This window comes from Carassius auratus, chromosome 14, assembly GCF_003368295.1.
Source record: "Carassius auratus strain Wakin chromosome 14, ASM336829v1, whole genome shotgun sequence".
In the NCBI taxonomy this organism is placed as follows: domain Eukaryota; kingdom Metazoa; phylum Chordata; class Actinopteri; order Cypriniformes; family Cyprinidae; genus Carassius; species Carassius auratus.
The window spans coordinates 23,703,625-23,720,515 of NC_039256.1; the positions used below are offsets into that span (position 1 = coordinate 23,703,625).

At 38.4% G+C, this 16,891-nt stretch overlaps 2 protein-coding genes across 4 annotated transcripts; both read left to right on the plus strand.

Annotated features, from left to right (window-relative positions):
- Positions 1-62: 62 nt before the first annotated feature.
- On the plus strand, positions 63-9,523 carry LOC113114076 (neutral alpha-glucosidase AB-like). Its single transcript, XM_026280800.1, has 24 exons — positions 63-209; positions 1,017-1,118; positions 1,345-1,453; positions 1,655-1,782; positions 1,959-2,138; positions 2,710-2,776; positions 3,038-3,119; positions 3,816-3,912; positions 4,028-4,208; positions 4,300-4,453; positions 4,549-4,784; positions 4,880-5,006; positions 5,303-5,382; positions 5,821-5,961; positions 6,120-6,216; positions 6,327-6,428; positions 6,729-6,972; positions 7,101-7,165; positions 7,257-7,333; positions 7,579-7,653; positions 7,734-7,847; positions 7,935-8,047; positions 8,143-8,243; positions 8,357-9,523. Exons 1-24 carry the CDS (start codon positions 187-189, stop codon positions 8,461-8,463), a joined length of 2,802 nt encoding a protein of 933 aa, XP_026136585.1. The 5' UTR covers positions 63-186; the 3' UTR covers positions 8,464-9,523.
- Positions 9,524-9,831: 308 nt separating this feature from the next.
- On the plus strand, positions 9,832-16,804 carry LOC113114077 (pre-mRNA-processing factor 39). Of its 3 annotated transcripts, none has more exons than XM_026280802.1 (14): positions 9,832-9,973; positions 10,481-10,698; positions 10,790-10,915; positions 11,094-11,212; positions 12,626-12,793; positions 13,155-13,341; positions 13,435-13,539; positions 13,868-14,104; positions 14,216-14,342; positions 14,442-14,713; positions 15,555-15,739; positions 15,873-15,944; positions 16,026-16,194; positions 16,331-16,804. In XM_026280802.1, exons 1-14 carry the CDS (start codon positions 9,916-9,918, stop codon positions 16,403-16,405), a joined length of 2,118 nt encoding a protein of 705 aa, XP_026136587.1. In that variant the 5' UTR covers positions 9,832-9,915; the 3' UTR covers positions 16,406-16,804. The 3 variants fall into 3 exon arrangements, with proteins under 3 accessions (XP_026136587.1, XP_026136588.1, XP_026136589.1); XM_026280803.1 differs by having other exon boundaries at positions 16,334-16,804; XM_026280804.1 differs by having other exon boundaries at positions 16,029-16,194.
- Positions 16,805-16,891: the final 87 nt, after the last annotated feature.

Below are 16,891 nucleotides of genomic sequence, written 5' to 3' on the forward strand. Positions count from 1 at the left end.
AGCTGTGCTGAATGATCCCGGCCTATCTGTAATATAATGTAGTTTCATCACAAGCACACACGTCAGATGGGTTGGTTTCCATGGTAAGTGCGGCCTGTGGGGATTCGGTTGTTACCCAATAGTGTTCCTGCAAACACGCAAACCAACCGACCTCCGGGAGGCTGGGCTTAATGCTGTGTGTCCAAGATGGCGGTTATCTCCATTGAAAGGTAAAACAAAGACTTTAAGCTATCATATAAATTCGTTATTAATTTGTAAGAAATTCCCGTCCTTATTTTAAGCGAACTGGCGGGCAGCTCGTGTGAGAGTTGGGCTGTAAAGCTGCTGCAGGTGTTGAACGAGGAAACAAATATAACGTTAGATTGTGAATGCGTGGCTGAGCCACCGCCGGCCTTTTGACGAGTCATCTTTTAATTCATTAGACCTTGATGTCTTTATACAGCTCACGATTATATTTTATATCGCACGGATTATTTGCGCATGCATTGCATCTTTTTTTTCCATGTGCTGGCATTGATAGATTTTAAGAAATATTCAAATCGGGGGTCGAAATTGTATTGCTAGATAAAATCTGAAGACCTTACAGATTATTTTATCCAGCATATAACGTTAGTTGAGACCAAAATTTCACCGGTATGTTTTAATTAAGGTAAGTAAAACTTTATGGAGCGAACGAGTAAATAAACAATACATTCCTTGAGAAAACGCCGCTGTTTTAATTATTATTTTAATTGACCATGGGCACTTTATTTTACGTGCATCTAATGCCTTCTCAGCTGACACCAGATTGTGTCACGTGCAAGAAGTTAAACCTTTTTTTTTCAAATATAAAAAATAGCTCAGTATAAAAAGCTGTTAAATCATGGAAGCTATAATCTCATAAAATAAGGAAGTGAACATAGCACTGATTCTTATTGTTAATCCACCCTGCCCATTAACTACTCTAATACGATCTAAAGCAGTAAATTATTTTACTTCAAAACTTTCTCCTCTTGTACTTTTTTTTATTTTTTTAGGATGGGGCTGCTGTCTGTGGTCTGTGTGTTTCTGTTTTTCACCAGCGCCTTTGCTGTGGATCGGGGAAACTTTAAAACCTGTGATCAGAGTGCTTTCTGCAAGTATGTCAGAGTTATACTGTTAATCACTACACTACAGATGAACTGTACAGTGTGCAACTAGGATTGCATGTTAAGAATCCTGTGAAAGATGATAATATTATTCTGTATTCTGTAAAATTGAAGTTATCCACCATATACTCTGTTTTGGTGGTTGAGAGAGTTCTTGACTTGCGTCTGCAAAGGCTGCAGAGATGGAATGATTTTTTTTCCCTCTGTTTGTCCATAGACGTCAACGGGCACTCAAGCCGGGTCAGTCCCCATATCGAGCTCTTCTGGAAACTTTGGAGCTCAGTGACTCCCGACTGACCCTCCAGCTCATCAATGACAACAACAAGGTCCGTTTCATGCTCTCATTCTGAAATTTGTAAAATATTTTTAATCCCCTTGTTAAATTTCTTGATATTCAGTGGATTATCTGGTTCCATTTACAGCCAAATCAGAGAGGAAGTTGGTCTGTCCTTCTTGTTACATGTTCGGGGATTATGTCCCTGCTCAAAGGCCAGGATTTTGGATGATCACTCTAATGCTTTTTGCAGGTGCACTTGCTGTTGGAGCTGTACAGACTGCAGGGGAATATGACGCGGGTGAAAATAAATGAGCTGAAACCTCTGAAGCCGCGCTTTGAGGTTCCAGACGTGCTCATATCAGAGCCTCCTACTGAGCCGTGAGTGTGTCTCTGATCTGAGCGTTCACAATGACATTCAGAGAACAGTCGAACACATGCATGATTTATTGTGTTCCTCCGAGTAACCTCAGCTCGTTTCTGCTTTTTTGTTGTTTTTTTTGCATCTGATTCCCTGGTATGTCTTTGTTTCTCTCTCCGTATCTCTCTTTCTCCAGTCTCTCAGTGTTGTCCAAGGATGATAATGGCGTTGTGTTGTCTCTGGGAGTAGAGAATCAGAGGTTGATTGTTAGTGCCCGTCCATTTAGGCTGGACATCATGGAGGGACCAGAGGTGCTGCTATCTCTCAACTCGCGTGGCCTGCTGGCCTTTGAGCACCTGCGTCTTCACAAGGACACGTGAGTATTGAGCTTTTCTCCTAAAATGGGCTTTATTTGGAAGCCTATGAAGAACACCTCTACTACTGTTCAAAAGTTTGAGTCGATAAGGTTTTTATTTTTTATTTTTTTGCTAGTTTGTTTTTATCCTCACCAAGGCTACATTTAATTAAAAATAAAGAAAAATCTGTAATATTGTGCAATATTACATTAAAAAAAAACGTTTTCTATTTTAATATATTTAAAAATGCAGTTTATTCCTGTGGCTTCAGCAGCCATCCCCCAGTCTTAAGTGTCACATGATCCTCAGAAACGAGTATTTCTTATTGACGCACAACTTTTGAACCGTAGTGTAGTTGACAAAAAAAAAATGCTATTACTACAAGGAATTAAAAGGGTAGTTCACCCCAGAGTTGTTTCAACATGTGCTTAGGTTGAAATAATTCCCTGTCCTCTCCCATAAGCAGGACAGCGTATAGGATAGTTTGCTTCAGAGTGGATGAGATTTTATAAATGTACGTGATGAATGCCAATGATTTACTCCTATTCTTATTCTCTCTTTTGTGTCTGTATGTTTGTTGTGTTATCAAAGGCAAGCACAAACAGATGGTGCCGAGGTTAAAGAGAGTGTAGATGGAGATCAACAGCAAGAGGAGAAGGTCTGTAACTGTTTTCATGCATTTGTGGGTGTGCTTGGGTAAATAACACTAGAACCTGATTCAGTGTCATCTTGCCACGTCTTCAGTTAGAACCAACATGTCCGGTTGCTTTACTTGATCTGGTTTAGCAGCTTTATGTAGCGGTTATGCAACACTGATATGTGTGAAAGTATTATAGTAACTAAAGAAGTGTGACCTGATAAGCGTAACATTGAGAACTGAAACAAAGAATAAAACACAATTTCCCCCCCCACACAATAGGATGAGGGTGGAGAGCGTGATAAAGAGGAAGATGGATTGTGGGAAGAGACGTTTAAGTCTCACACAGATACTAAACCGAATGGTATGTTCCTACATTACATTTCCATGAAATCACTTGACAAGTACAGATTGTAAATTGGTGTTCACATGGTTTCTATTGAAACAGAAAGCACCTTGAAGGGTGTAATCCTTTTTAGTTTTGTAGCTACTAGTAAAGTTAAGTTTGATTGCAACACTGTCATAAATGATTACATTGTTATAAATAGTTTGACTGGACAAAAGCCTGTGTAGTGATAAGAGTTTTAAATATTTTTGGTCTGATTTTCCAGAAGAGAGAGACTGCAAACGTGTACACTACATTTTTTTTAAGCAGCCGTTACATTAGTCTTCAGTGTCACATGGTCCTTCAGAAATCGTTCTGATTTACTGCTTATTGTCAATGAAAAATTGAAAACCGTTGTGCTATAATATTTTTGTGAAAACTGGGATAAGACCCTTTGATCATTAAAAAGAACCGTATTCATTTGTAATGTAAGTCTGTTCCAACATTGTAAATGTCTCTGTCACATTTGATCAATGCTGCATCCTTGCAGACAAAAAACTAAAAACAACAGCAATCTTACTGTCCCCAAACATTCGAACAATAGTGCATACAGTTAATGTAGTTAACATTTTAGAGTACACTGTAGCATATTGATGGCCCAAGGCTATCTTCATTTTTATTACACTATCACACAATAATTAAATGTTTATATATATTTTTAAATATTTTCTTCAGGCCCCACATCGATAAGTTTAGACTTCTCCTTGCCTGGTGTTGAACATGTGTACGGTATTCCAGAGCATGCTGATGACCTAAAACTCAAAACTACAGAGTGAGTATTAATACACAGAAATACACAGAAATTAATTAATATTAATACACCGAAATCTAAATACATGTCCTATGAAATCAGTAAGCAAGGTTTTTTGTTTGTTTTTGTTTTGTAGTGGTGGTGATCCATACAGGCTGTATAACCTAGATGTGTTTCAGTATGAGCTCTATAACCCTATGGCCTTATATGGATCCATACCTGTCATGCTAGCTCATAATACACAGAGGACCATGGGTATTTTCTGGCTTAATGCAGCGGAGACCTGGGTAGACATCAGTTCTAATACAGCGGGAAAGGTAAGAGGCCACTAGGCTTCTCTCTATTCTAATCTCTTGTGTATTTTACAACAATCTCATAACTTCATTGTTACTGTTGTCTTTCTTTCAGACTGTCTTTGGTAAGATGCTAGACTTTGTTCAAGGCTCAAGTGAGAAGCCACAGACGGACGTCCGTTGGATCTCTGAGAGCGGTATCATCGATGTCTTCATCATGCTTGGGCCCAAACCCTCAGATGTCTTCTCCCAATACGCCTCTCTCACAGGTAAATGTCTCCTATGACCTCTGACCTACACTTAAACCATCTTCAGGCATGAGTCAGAAATATTATGGGGATTTTTTTTTTTTTTCACTTTCTAGGCACCCAGGCTTTCCCTCCCCTCGCCAGTCTGGGCTATCACCAGTGCCGCTGGAATTATAATGACCAGGAAGATGTGAAGTCAGTGGACCAGGGCTTTGACCAACATGACATTCCTTATGATTTCATATGGCTTGATATTGAGCATGCAGATGGCAAGCGCTACTTTACCTGGGATCCCCACAAGTTCCCTCAGCCTAAAGAGATGCTTCAGGGCCTAATGGACAAGAGACGCAAGGTCAGCCAAAGTTTTTGTAGAGCTACAGTATGGTATTAATTTCTTCTAAACATTCCATAAGGATTCCGTTGTGATGATGATCTTGTTTTGAACAGATGGTGTCTATAGTAGACCCCCACATCAGGGTTGATAGTGGCTACAAGATCCACAATGAGATTACTTCAAAAGACTTCTATGTCAAGAACAAAGATGGCAGGAATTATGAAGGCTGGTGCTGGCCAGGTGGGACGTTTGTTTTTAAATGTAGTTGTATTGCTTAATATTTTTGACTTCTTTGAATGGAAAGTTTAAAAGAACAGCATTTATTTGAAATATAATTATTTTGTAACAATGTAAAAGTCTTTACTCTCATTTTTGATCAATTGAATGCATCCTTAATGAGTAAAAGGATTCATTTCTTTAAAAAAGAAAACTGACCCGAATCTTTTGAACCATAGATTAAATAATTTCACTTAATTTAAAAAAGTGGTGTTTGATGTTCCATATATTGTGCAAATGCATTTCTGGTCTTATCACAGGAAACTCGGGTTACCCAGATTTTACCAATCCAGAAATGCGGGCCTGGTGGGCCAGCATGTTCGCTTATGACCAGTATGAGGTAAGAAATGTCTCTTCTCAATTTTGTCAGAGTGAAAACCCTAAACCAGGAGAAGGATCTGAAACTGTTACATCATAATGCCCGTGACCCAAAAGAGTGTTAACTTGACTGATTTCCTTCTTATTCTATTATTCTAGTAATTGCAAATAATTGATTGAAGCAGATGTTGTAGCTGTAGCTCTTTTTTTTCCCCCACTTCTAGCCCAGGCAGGATGTGGTGATGCTTTTATGTCTTGTGCTGCGTTTCCCTTCTACATATGACATATTTCAAAAAGAGTAAAGTGCTTCTGCTCAAAAAAAAAAAAAAATGCATGCAGAAGACTGTGAAGGGCATTGTGTCAATCATTGGTTTCCATTCCACTGTGAAATCTTAATGGTCCAATGTCCTGCTCTGAATTTGGCCAAACAAATCCTAAAACTTCACATGTTGCTTTTCAGGGTTCGATGGAGAATCTCTTTACTTGGAATGACATGAATGAGCCGTCTGTGTTCAATGGGCCTGAGGTCACTATGCACAAAGATGCACTGCATGGAAAGTGGGAGCACCGAGACATCCACAATATCTATGGACTTTATGTGGTGAGGAAACCATGCGTGGTAAAATGTGGAATATTTTATAACCATGTGAAGAGAAGGGACAAAAATAAATAATATTGTTACAATAATTTTATACTCTACCACCTGCGTTAAATATTTTTTCAGATTCCATGTTATTCTTTTATCTTTGTATGATGCAGCAAATGGCCACTGCCGAAGGTCAGACTCAGCGATCTGGTGGAGTTGAAAGGCCTTTCGTTCTGACCAGAGCCTTTTTTGCTGGTTCTCAGAGATATGGTGAATTTATGTGGTTGATTTTGCACACGGAAATAAAAGTTTGAGACTTTGTGATTTATTTTATTGTACATGTTGTGTGAAAGAAACATTTGGGTTCGTGTTTTCATCAGGTGCTGTTTGGACTGGTGATAATGCAGCTGAGTGGGACCATCTCAAGATTTCTATTCCCATGTGTCTCAGTCTTGGGCTTGTGGGCGTCTCGTTTTGTGGAGGTCAGTAATTATCTGTGTACTCAGTGGTAGTAACTAGACACAAACTTTTATTTCTTTGCTGATTTTGAGGGGAAAATGTGTTTTAACACAGTAAAATAATCATTGTGGTTTAATTTGTAGCCGAAGGCACTATCAAACTGGTCAAAACATCTAATATCAATCACACAATGGATAGAGAATTGTATCATTTAAATAGTCTACTATATGAATATGACACACAAAACAGTGGACATGTGTGCAACTTTACATGCCTGTATTTTGTAATCATGCTGCTAACCATTTCTCTCTTCTTGCATACAGCTGATGTTGGTGGCTTTTTTAAGAATCCCAGCGCTGAGCTTCTGGTTCGCTGGTATCAGACGGGTGCGTATCAGCCATTCTTCCGTGCTCATGCTCATCTAGACACCACACGCAGGGAACCCTGGCTCTTTGGGCCGGAGAACACAGCGCTCATCCGGGAGGTGATCCGCCAGCGTTATGCTCTTCTGCCGTACTGGTACCAGCTGCTCTACCAAGCACATAAGACTGGAACGCCTGTCATGAGGTGAGCGAGGTCCCTGTGAATGCTTGCTTATGATATTGTTCATTATTTCACACAGACTACATTGTTCTTATAGTCAAGTGCTGCTACTTTTTACATGAGTGCACTTTTTCTTTTCTGTCGTGTCTCAGGCCTCTTTGGGTTGATTATCCCAAGGACACGGCAACTTTCACCGTTGATGATGAATTCCTAATTGGTGAGACATTTAAAAAAAATGTTTTCTAATATCAAATATAATCAATCAGTCTGTAATTTTGTAATGCGTTCTGTTTTTTTTTGTTGTTTAGGCAGTGATTTGTTGGTCCACCCAGTCACAGAGGAAGGGTCTCGTGGAGTCACAGCCTATCTGCCTGGAGCCGGAGAGGTGATACTGTCGATGAAATCCAAATCTCTCTCAGGAAATGCTAGCTAGAATGAGAATTTGTCCCAGTAATGTACCACCAGTTTTGTTGTTCTTTGACATAAACTAAAATGTTTTATTTTCATCCATGTCAAAAATTTACTTAAATGTGAAAATGTATATGGCATGTTGAATATTATAATTAGATTAACTCATGCTTCATACTGTTGTTTTTTCTTTTACTTTTTTTTCCTTTCGTCTGTTTTCAGGTTTGGTATGATGTCCACACCTTTCAAAAACACAATGGTGCACAGAATCTCTACATCCCAGTCACCCTAAGCTCTGTAAGAGTCTCTCCTTGGTCAAGAAAACAAATTTAAATTTGAGTTTTTAAATCATTTTAAAAGGTGTTTTTTTTTTTAAGATCCCGGTGTTCCAGCGTGGTGGCTCTATCATTCCTCGGAAGGACAGAGTTCGAAGGTCTTCTGCCTGCATGGAAAATGACCCATACACCTTGTATGTGGCCCTTAGCCCTAAGGTAAAGAACAAGTTCTTTCAGTTAAATAATTAAACAGAGTATAATTGAATTGAATAAAAATTATTCTCTTTCTCTCACACTTATTAGAAATTTGCCAAAGGCGAGCTCTACATTGATGATGGCCATAGTTTTAACTATGATACAAAGAAAGAATTTATTCATCGGAGCCTCACTTTTGCCAACAATGCTCTCACCTCCAGGTATTTATATTAATATGTCCTTTACTTCATTCTCCAGACCTTTTTTTATTCCATTCTGTATGTAGTTTTGACTCAAATGCTTTCTTTCATCACAGCAACCTGTGCCCAGACTGTAATTTCTTAACATCATCATGGATTGAAAAGGTTCTCATTTTGGGTGCCAGCAAACCCAGCAAGGTTCTTCTTAAAGTGGATGGTAAGATGTTGAATATTGTAATATCAGAAAAAGAATGTCTTGTATTACATCAGAAATGACCTCAATGTGTCAGATTGTATGGCATGCTAATCATCTTATGATCTGTTAAACAGGCAAAGAAACCACTGTGGACTTTGAGTTTGACACTTCCATGTCAGTGCTAACCCTCCGGAAACCTGGGATGAATGCTGGGGCCGACTGGACCCTGCTGCTGCAGTAGATCACTGGATCTCTACAGCGGCCCGGGCCAGATGACACGAGACCTAAAAAAAAAATCACTTAAAATTCATCAGTTGAAAAATTCACTCTTAATTCATAAACGCATCGAGCACTTACAAATTCAACAATTCAAAAGTGAACAAGTGGTGCAGTGGGTCAGAGAATATTTCTAAGTGCAAAAAAGAAATGGATCCAACTGGCAGGGTCAGACAGTAAATGCTTTCCATTTTTAATTTAGTAATGTCATTCAAAAGTCAAAAGCTCTGTTTTTAATTTTGTGTAGTGAAAAAGTAGTATTAAAGTCAGATTGACTGAAACATGCAGTGGATTTAAATCCTTTCAGGGCAGCAGATAAGAGTGTTAATTGAATTTAGACCTTATGAGAACAGTGAAAACCCAGTCATTACTGAAGTTGATTGATATTTTGCAAAAATAAGACAACACAACAGGTTCACAAATCAATTCTGTTTGTCTGAAATGTTAACGCTCTAAAAATGGTTTACTAAGAGTACGTCAGGGGTGTTAAGAGTTCAGTTTTTAGTTCTGGAGACTACTATTAAGCTCTACTTGCTTATGGCCTAGTTAGTTAATTTGATGTGGGATCTAGGGTTTGGATTGTTTTACTGGGGAATAACCCACTAAATCTGTGAGTTTATTTTGTCTTATTGATAAAATTTTTGTTGTCTAGATAACTTGAATATGCTGTTTTTGGGGTGGATAGGGGATCTATGTTTTGAGCCTGTAAAGCAGGATGAAACCGTCAGGCACTTATAACTTTTCTAATCTACTGTGACAGGGAAGATGATTTAAGTCAATTTTGTCATCCATTATAAAATTGTTGATATTTTGCGAAAATGACTGAAGTAAATGTCTCATGAAGGAGAGCTTTGTGTACATTCCCGTTTGATCATCTTGCCCTTCTGCTCTAGTTTCCAACTCTTTTTCATTCCATTTTTGAGGGTGACCCTGAAAGATTTGAAAATGTGAGTCGAAACATCATGTCTACAGTTCTGATTGAGTGTTCACATAAGATGGTAATAAAAAGTACATTCCCAACTGCACTTGTTTGTTTTGCTCCATCTCTATATGGCAGTACGATCATGGAAAATATTAAAAGAACATTGTGATTTAAGTCATAACTACACAATTGTATGATAGTTGCTTATTCCATTTAAAACTACCATCTTGGCATTAAAGCGTATTAGGCAATAGTACTGAAATAGCTGCTGATGTGTTTTGCGTCGAAAGTGGCTCCATACGTTTTTATTTAATACATATTTAAAATGTATCACTTCTGCTCAGTTGTAACACTATTTGATTTTGTCTTCGAGATTTTATGGATCATACAGCAGCGGTATGATGATACGTATCTTGCTATCGACAATCTACTGCGACAGTAAAATTAAATGGCAGGAGTCGCACTTTATATACGTCATTTGTTGTGTGGTCAATAATGGCGGCGGAAGGCACAGAGGAGCTGGGCAACACCGAGCAACTCACAAACCCTTCAGGTTTCCCTTTAAAAGTTACCTAATAAAATACTGCAGTTTTTAAGCATGTGAGAACAGAGTTGTCGTATTCATTTATTAAACGCTTAATGCATCAGTTATTACACGAGCGCGTCTTCATAATATAGCTAGCGATCTAAATAACCATTGATTTATTGATTCAAACATGAGTTTTTTTTTGTCCAGGAAGAGTTGTTTGACACATTTATGTTAAGCTTAATACGAGGATTAAGTTGCAGACTAACCTTTATACATGGTTAATTAATGAATCCTTTCGTTAACAAAATATGTAACACTTTGCGTCCAGTAAGGTTAAAGAGAGACCAAAGCGAGAGTCAATTTAACTATTTAAAAATGTTACTTCTTTACAATTTTACTAACTGTGATACAAGTTGACTATAATAAACCCTTATATTTTTTACCCTTACCTTATATTCTGCATCAGAACCTAATTCAATACAGTGAATTAAACTGTAGTCTGTTTAATCAATACATGGCTTTCAATGACAGAGCTTTATGAGCCTGAGGTTGCGGACCTTCCCGGGACAGATGCTAAGGAATCAGCAGAGAGAGGTGCAGATGGAGGAGACACCGGCTTCACAGCGGGAGGAGAAGAGGAGGAAGAGGGAGACATGCCTGCAGACTTCCAGAGACTTTGGAAACTTACCAGTGACAATCCTCAAGATTTCAACAGCTGGACTGATCTCCTGCAGTATTGTGAACAAGAGGTGAATGTGTTGTAAACAGATTGCAGTGTTTCATAATTGGGGTGGCAGCAAAACGTTATTTGGTTTTAAAATGTTTCATTATTTATTGCAGGGCCACATGAGAGCTTGCCGTCAAGCCCTCAATGCGTTTCTGCTGAGGTATCCTCTGTGTTACGGTTACTGGAAAAAGTTTGCGGATCTTGAGAGACGGGCCGGTCACATCAATAAGGCCGAAGAGGTGAGAACATGCATAGATGGAGATTTCAATCAAATACAAAAGAACAGGACCAATTCCAAAACTTAAAATTACTTGGCGTACTATTGTATTCCATTTTCTGTAATTTTGTCATATTTAAAGTTGATTCGTACATAATATGGCAGCGAAGATGTAAAGCTGTATTTGGGTCCTTTGGCAGGTGTGTGAACGAGGTTTGAAGGCAATCCCTCTCAGTGTTGATCTCTGGATCCACTACATCAACCTTCTGCTGGGAACGCTCAACATGAACCTGCCTGAGTCAACACAGCGCATCCGCAGGTGCCACTGACAAACTTACAGCCAGGATGCAGTTTCTGCTTCCATTTTTGTTCTACGATATTGTTAGACCCAGTTTGTTAATAGTATTCTTTCTCCTCTTGGAAATAACTGATTTTGTCTAAAGGTCAGTCGGCACTGATGCCAAGTTAACTTTACAATGGAAGAGCAAGAGGCAGGACAGACATGATGATAGTATAAAGGCAGAGTTTACTGAGGAACATTAGTTGCATCTTTGTCAAATTTATATCTGACCAGAAACAAACTGAGCCTGAGACTGTCTTTTTACAACAAGCAAAAAGTAAATGCAAGTTTAATGCTATTTAGTATCTTTCAGGGATAGTTCACCCAAAAATGAAAATTGGGTCAATAATTACTCGCCCTCATGTGGTTCCAAACCCATAAGGCCTTTGTTCATCTTTGGAAACACAATTTAAGATAATTTTATGAAATCCAAGAGCTTTCTTCCAGAAAGATAGAATTGTTGAAGAATTATTGAATAAAGTTGTTGTTGTTGGGTTTTTTTTGCACATAAAAAATATTCTTCTATCTTGATCCAATTACGGTTGAACCACTGATGTCACATGGACTATTTTAACAATGTTCTTACTATCTTTCTGAACCTTGATCGTAGTAGGGTTTGAGAGCTCCGGATTTCATCAGAAATATCTTAATTTGTGTTCCAAAGATGAATAGAAGTTTTACTGACGGTGAGTAATTACTGACAATGACACTTTTGGGTGAACTATCCTTTTAATACTTTTAACAATACAGTTATTTTCCTTAACAGTTAAAGTAATTTTAGCAAATATGCTAAAGTAAATTTAGCAAAAAAGGCAAATATCCACAATTAAGGCTGCAATACACTGCACAGTTTTTACTCAGATTATTGCCCCGATTAACAGATTAACATTTTTTTGCGTCAGGCTATGAATTCATTCTGAGGATATCAAACATGATTGATATTTTAAATCAATTTTACAGCACACTTTGTTTTAATTCGTCATGCCTCTCCTGGCAATGAGGTACATGTATCTGCATTAGTTTATTGTGTTCAAAACAACCTGAAAGTGTGGTAGTCTGTTATCCTCAGTCATTTAAGTGTAGGATGGCCAGTTTTTACCTTGTAATCATTTACAAGTTGGCAAGTGTTTTAAAATAATTTATTTATCCCTGTGCTGATGTATATCAAAGTAAAATGGCTTATCAAATGAGAAAAAGGGTACTTTTGTCCATCTGGAATTGATTGGAATGTTATTGATTGCTAATTGCTGTGCTTTCATGTGACTGACAGGTAACATTCCCTAAAAAAATAAGTGTTTGGTTTTGATTTCATGGTTACTTTAAACATGATTGTTTACAGGAACATTTCAAGAAACAATCTAACATGAAAAGTCCTGTCCTTGTCCCTGTCAGTGTGTTTGAGGAGGCAGTTGCAGCCGCTGGCTGGGACTTCCATTCAGACAGGCTGTGGGATCTGTACGCCGAGTGGGAGAAGGAGCAGGGCAACCTGAATTTCATGACTGGCGTCTACGACCGAGTACTGAGGGTCCCCACACAGCTCTACAACACACATTATGAAAAGTACGCTATACTCAGATCATATGACATATTTGTTAACATCATTTTTTTTTCTCGCACAACTCCTCAGATTTGAGGCACATAAGCCACATACCACACACACACGCATGGATTTGTGAGAATTTGTTACCATTTCTTCTCACGCTCATATTCTGTGATCTCTTTCCCCCTTTATATTTAGATGCAGCTGAATGCATCAACAAAAGCCTAATTGGTAAACTGTCAAACACCTGCAGTTAAACACATCAAATCCAGATCACCAAAATATCACAAAAATTATTTTGCTTTCAGAGTCCATAAAAATCATGATGACCCTTAAACTGAACGAGGCTGATGTCCTCTGAATTTCTGTCTCCTCTGTCAGACTGAAAGCTCACCTAACCTCCCACCAGCCTCGGGACGTCCTGTCCCCTGAGGAGTACAGTAAGGTGAGGAATGAGTACAAACAGAGCCAGATTCAAGCCAAGAAAGAGAGATCTGACATCAGTGCTGAAGAAGAAGAAGAGAGACCGCCTGGGGAGGAAGAGCCTGCTGATAATGGCAAGGACTCGGTAACTCACTTTTTCATCTGTAATAGAAGGTCTTCTTCAATTGATGTGACGCTCTAGAGATTATCGTTTTAATTTTTAACATGTTTTATGCAGGAAGAAGCTGTGCAGAAGATGCGGGAGCTCCTGATGGTCAGTCTAGAGGAATTGTACCAACAAAATGAAGCAGAAGTCAGGAAGAGATGGAACTTTGAAGAGTCTGTAAGTTTCCCAGAAAGATGCTTTATAGAGGTTGAGGAAACACTGATGTTATCTATAAAAAAAAAACGAACCCACCAGATTTAGCTGATGATGTCGTATATTCTTGGGAAAGAAATGAATACTGCACGTGTTAAATTGATCAAAAAGGACAGTAAATGCATTTACATTGTGACAGAAATTATAATTGTAATATTTGTAATCGAACAAAGAGTCTTTCAAAAATATCTAAAAATATTGCTCACCCAAAGTTGAACTGTTTATGGGTTGTGTATGAAGTGTTTCTGTCAGTTTACCCTCCTGTTGCTTGATTCCTTTGCTTTTTTTCCAGATTAAAAGGCCTTATTTCCATGTGAAGCCTCTGGATAGAGCCCAGCTGAAAGCCTGGCAGAGCTATCTGGACTGGGAGATTGCAGAAGCTGAAAACGCAGCAGTGGATGCTGAAGGGGCGGCTGTGGAAGGCAATGAAGGCTCAAAACAAAAGTGTATAACTGGGCACAATAGAGTGCTAATTCTGTTTGAACGCTGTCTCATTGCTTGTGCACTCTATGAGGAATTCTGGAATAAAGTACGTATAGAAGGGAGATCTAAACCACCAGTTATTAAAGATCACGATGGTCTGTTTTTCTAATATTGTTGATGTTTTTGTTGCATTTTGTAAGCTATTTTTTTGTTTCAGTATGTGCATTACCTGGCACCACACGGGCTGGAGGAGGTGCGTAATGTGTACCGTAGAGCTTGTGAAATCCATCTCCCATACAAACACAGCATCCACCTTCAGTGGGCCTCGTTTGAGGAAAAACACGGTGAGACGATAAATTTAGCATAGAAATCTAAAACATACTTCATAGAAATGTGGATTTGTTTTAGCTAATGCAGAATGTGAACATTACGTTCTCCCATAGGTAATATCACTGAAGCACAGCGTATTCTAGAATCACTTGAGATGACAGTGCCTGGTTTGGCTGCGGTGTGTCTGAGAACAGTGGGTCTGGAGCGGAGAGCAGGACGTTTGGATGTGGCAGAGGCACTGCTGAAGGAGACGGTGGAGAAGAGTAAAGACAACCCCCAACTCCATGCCTTCTACTCCATCAAACTGGCTCGCTTTCTTCACAAGCTGTGCAAGAGCCCTTCCAGGGCCCGAACTGTTCTACAGGAAGCCATAGAGCTGAGCCCGGTAAAACACCAGCGTTTAACATTTTATACACACTACCAATCCACACCAAGTTTGGGATCAGTAAGATAAAAAAAAAAAGAATAGGTTATTTAACAAATATGCATTAAATTGAGCAAAAGGCTTATATAATATTAATTATAAAATTAATTAATTAGAATCAATAATTTCAAACAATGTGAACGTGAATTCTTCCCCATGTAGTAGAGTTTGCACACTTCCACATCACATTTTTGCCTCTGTCCTGTGCATGGCATATTATTTCTTCTGCACAGTCACAAAGTAAGAAGTGTGCAGCTTAGAGGGAACATTCAACATAACTGTTTTCACCTCTAATAAAGAGAATAAATAATTTCTGAACGATAATGTGACACTGAAGACTGGAGTAATGGCTGCTAAAAATACAGCTTCACCATCACAGAAATAAAAAAATATAAAATTAAGTTTTTATATTTTACTAACATTTCGCCGCATTTGAATTAGAAGGTTCTGTCTGCATTCTTAAGCAGTTTTGCGATATTGAATTCCATAGACTTCTGATAAAACCTTTTTTGTTTTCTAAAAAAGCTTATATATATTTAAAAAAAACGTACATAATGTAAATAACTTGTCACAGAATAAGAATATGTGAATAAATAGAACCTTATAATTCCAAGGTGACAATTTTACAATATTATTGTTTCAACCGTATTTTTGATCAAATAAATGCAGTCTTGGTGCGCATAAGAAACTTATTTAAAAAAACTCATAACGACCCCAAACGTTTGAGTGGTATTACAGAAAATTGTTGCAATGTGATGCACCATAAAACAATATTTGATGACTCTTGGATTTGGATCCTCAGGATAACGGTAGACTGTATCACAATCTTCTGGAGCTGGAGATGTCCGGTGACCCGAGGGCTAATGGAGGCGAGATTCTGCAGTGTGTGGCCAAAGCCCTTGCTGCTCCTCTCTCCCCAAAGACCAAAATCCTTTTCTCCCAACGTGGCCTGCAGTTTGCAGAGGACTTTGGGACCACAGTACAGAGGTCAGAAGTAATTCAAACCATTCTGGGTTAGCTTCAGCACAAGTGATAAAACGTATATTATGTTACATTACAAATATATTATTATTACTAAGTTTTCTTAAATGTTCTTAACATTTTTCTTGTATGTTATCAGTGTGGTGAGCATGTATGAGGAGCACCAGAAACTTCTGAAGGAACATGATGGAAAGAGACAAGCAGAAAATGGGTGAGCTCAAAAAACAGAGATCTCCTTTTGAGATTTAGTTTTGTGAAGCCTTTTTTAAATGTGCGTTTGTTTTTTCTAAAGCAGTAACGATGATACGGAAAAGATGAGCAAAATGGATGATGCATCTGCCTTGACAGTGCCACAGACGGCTCCACCCACAATGCCTCATGTTCCAATAACAACACCACCTCCCTCTATGATGGGCGGAGACATGAGTGGATCATATGGGAGTTATGGCAGCTGGTACCAGGTAATGGATTGAATGGCACATTTACGTTGTATTGCTAAAGCAATGCATTTACCCAGCAAGAGGCAGTTAAAGCTTAAACGCAATGCATCTTGATTTAAAATGTGTATTGTATACAAATATTGTCCCTGTGTCTCAGCAGCAACAGTATGGAGGGTATGGCAGCTACCAGAACCCGTGGAGCCAGTACAATCAATACTACCCTCCCAGCTAAGTCCCTTCAACTACGTGGTCATCCACTCACACGTCTTCAGTCCTCCAAAAGCCGCAGCAGTGCGTAACTTGAGCCAGTGTCAGAAGTGAGAGATAAAATGTACAAACCTATAATGATGTTTTTAAAGGATGTTACCCTCTCTTTCCTCAAGTTTTTTGTACTAAGTGCCACCTTACATCCTAAAATGCATTTGTAGATATATATATATATATATACACCTGTTCATGCTTTTTAAGTAATTTATCTGTGAATTAAGTCAATTTACTGAAATGTATTGTGAACATTTTTCTGTTGACCATTTTGTACGAAGTTATTTTAAAATGTTAAAAATTCTGTTTATTGTGCAGTCACCATCTTATAATTTGAATAAAACACACACAGGACATTTTTTTAAATCCAGATATGTTGTAAAGTTTTTACTTCATTGACTTTCATCATCATATTTCATTAATGCTTTACATCCAAGTTTCTCAGCCAGGGGCCCTA